Genomic DNA, 1,086 nt, shown 5'->3' with positions numbered 1-1,086 from the left:
GTGTGTGTGTGTTTGTGTGTGTGAGTGTGTGTGTGCGCGCGTGTGTTTCTCTTTCTCTCTCTCTCTCTCTGTCTCTCTGTCTCTCTCTCTCTCTCGTTTTTTTCTCTCTCACTGTCTGTGTGTGTGAGTTTATGTGGGGGTTTGTGGGTGTATGTGTATGTGTATGTGTGTGCGCGTGTGTGTGTTTGTATGTGTGTGTGGGGGGTGTTTGTATGTGTGCGCGCGAGTGCGCGCGTATGTATATATGCGCGCGTGTGTGTATACATGTATATGTATATGTGTTTCTAATTGTTCCTAAATATTCCCCTCCCCCCTAAGACAATCAAACAGCCTCGCATCTTCTATCTATAAGAGTCTTACTTCAAACTCTCCCTATCACCCTGCCTCTCCTCTCTTCACCATCTTTCCACATCACCGGCTCCGTCCACCCATCCGTCATCCCTTCCTCGTCTTCATAATTCATCTCACAAGGCGAGCCCACCGTGAGTCCTCCCAACCAACCATTAAAACACAAGATAATCACTCACCCCCACCTGCCTGCCCATGCCCACGCCTATGCCCACATGTTTCAGATTGCAGACCACTTCCCCACTAATTACACGATGTTTCTCACTCTCTTTCTCTTTCTTTCTTTTCCCCATGTCCAGTTGTGGGTCTTGTGGAGCTTGCCTGGCTTATACTGGGCGCCGTGTGGGCGTCCCGCCATTACTCAACGTGCTCACCAGCGGCCGCCAAAGAGGCGCTATTAGGTAAGTACCTGAACGAGGTGTAGCCAATTACCGCCCCTTATTTTCTGTGTTGCCAATTACCGCCCCAGATTTTACTTTAGAAGCGTGCTTACTACCCATCTTTAGCGCGTTTGCGTGACTAAATTGTGTTATCTTAGTCACAGACGAATGCGTACACGTGTGTGTTTCTGTTTAGATTAGTTTGCTTCTCAAGTTCTTGATTTCCTCTTATACTTATACTCCTCTCTGTTTCTGTCTTTGTCTTTGTCTGTCTGTCTGCCTGTCTCTCACTATCTCTCTCTCTCTGTCTGTCTGTCTGTCTGTCTGTCTGTCTGTCTGTCTGTCTGTCTGTCTGTCT

General features: G+C 47.9%; 1 protein-coding gene across 1 annotated transcript in view; it reads left to right on the top strand.

Annotated features, from left to right (window-relative positions):
• LOC101854879 (diacylglycerol lipase-alpha) overlaps window positions 1–1,086 on the top strand; it is a gene marked incomplete in the record, with an annotated part of 213,377 nt that overhangs the window by 50,207 nt on the left and 162,084 nt on the right. The window contains 1 exon segment of the mRNA XM_013084702.2: window positions 648–749. Coding sequence (XP_012940156.1) covers window positions 648–749 — 102 coding nt within the window.

Source organism: Aplysia californica, unplaced genomic scaffold (genome assembly GCF_000002075.1).
Source record: "Aplysia californica isolate F4 #8 unplaced genomic scaffold, AplCal3.0 scaffold00311, whole genome shotgun sequence".
NCBI classification, from domain to species: domain Eukaryota; kingdom Metazoa; phylum Mollusca; class Gastropoda; order Aplysiida; family Aplysiidae; genus Aplysia; species Aplysia californica.
The sequence above is the reverse complement of the archived record's forward strand: the minus strand, read 5'-3'. Positions and strand labels throughout refer to the sequence as shown.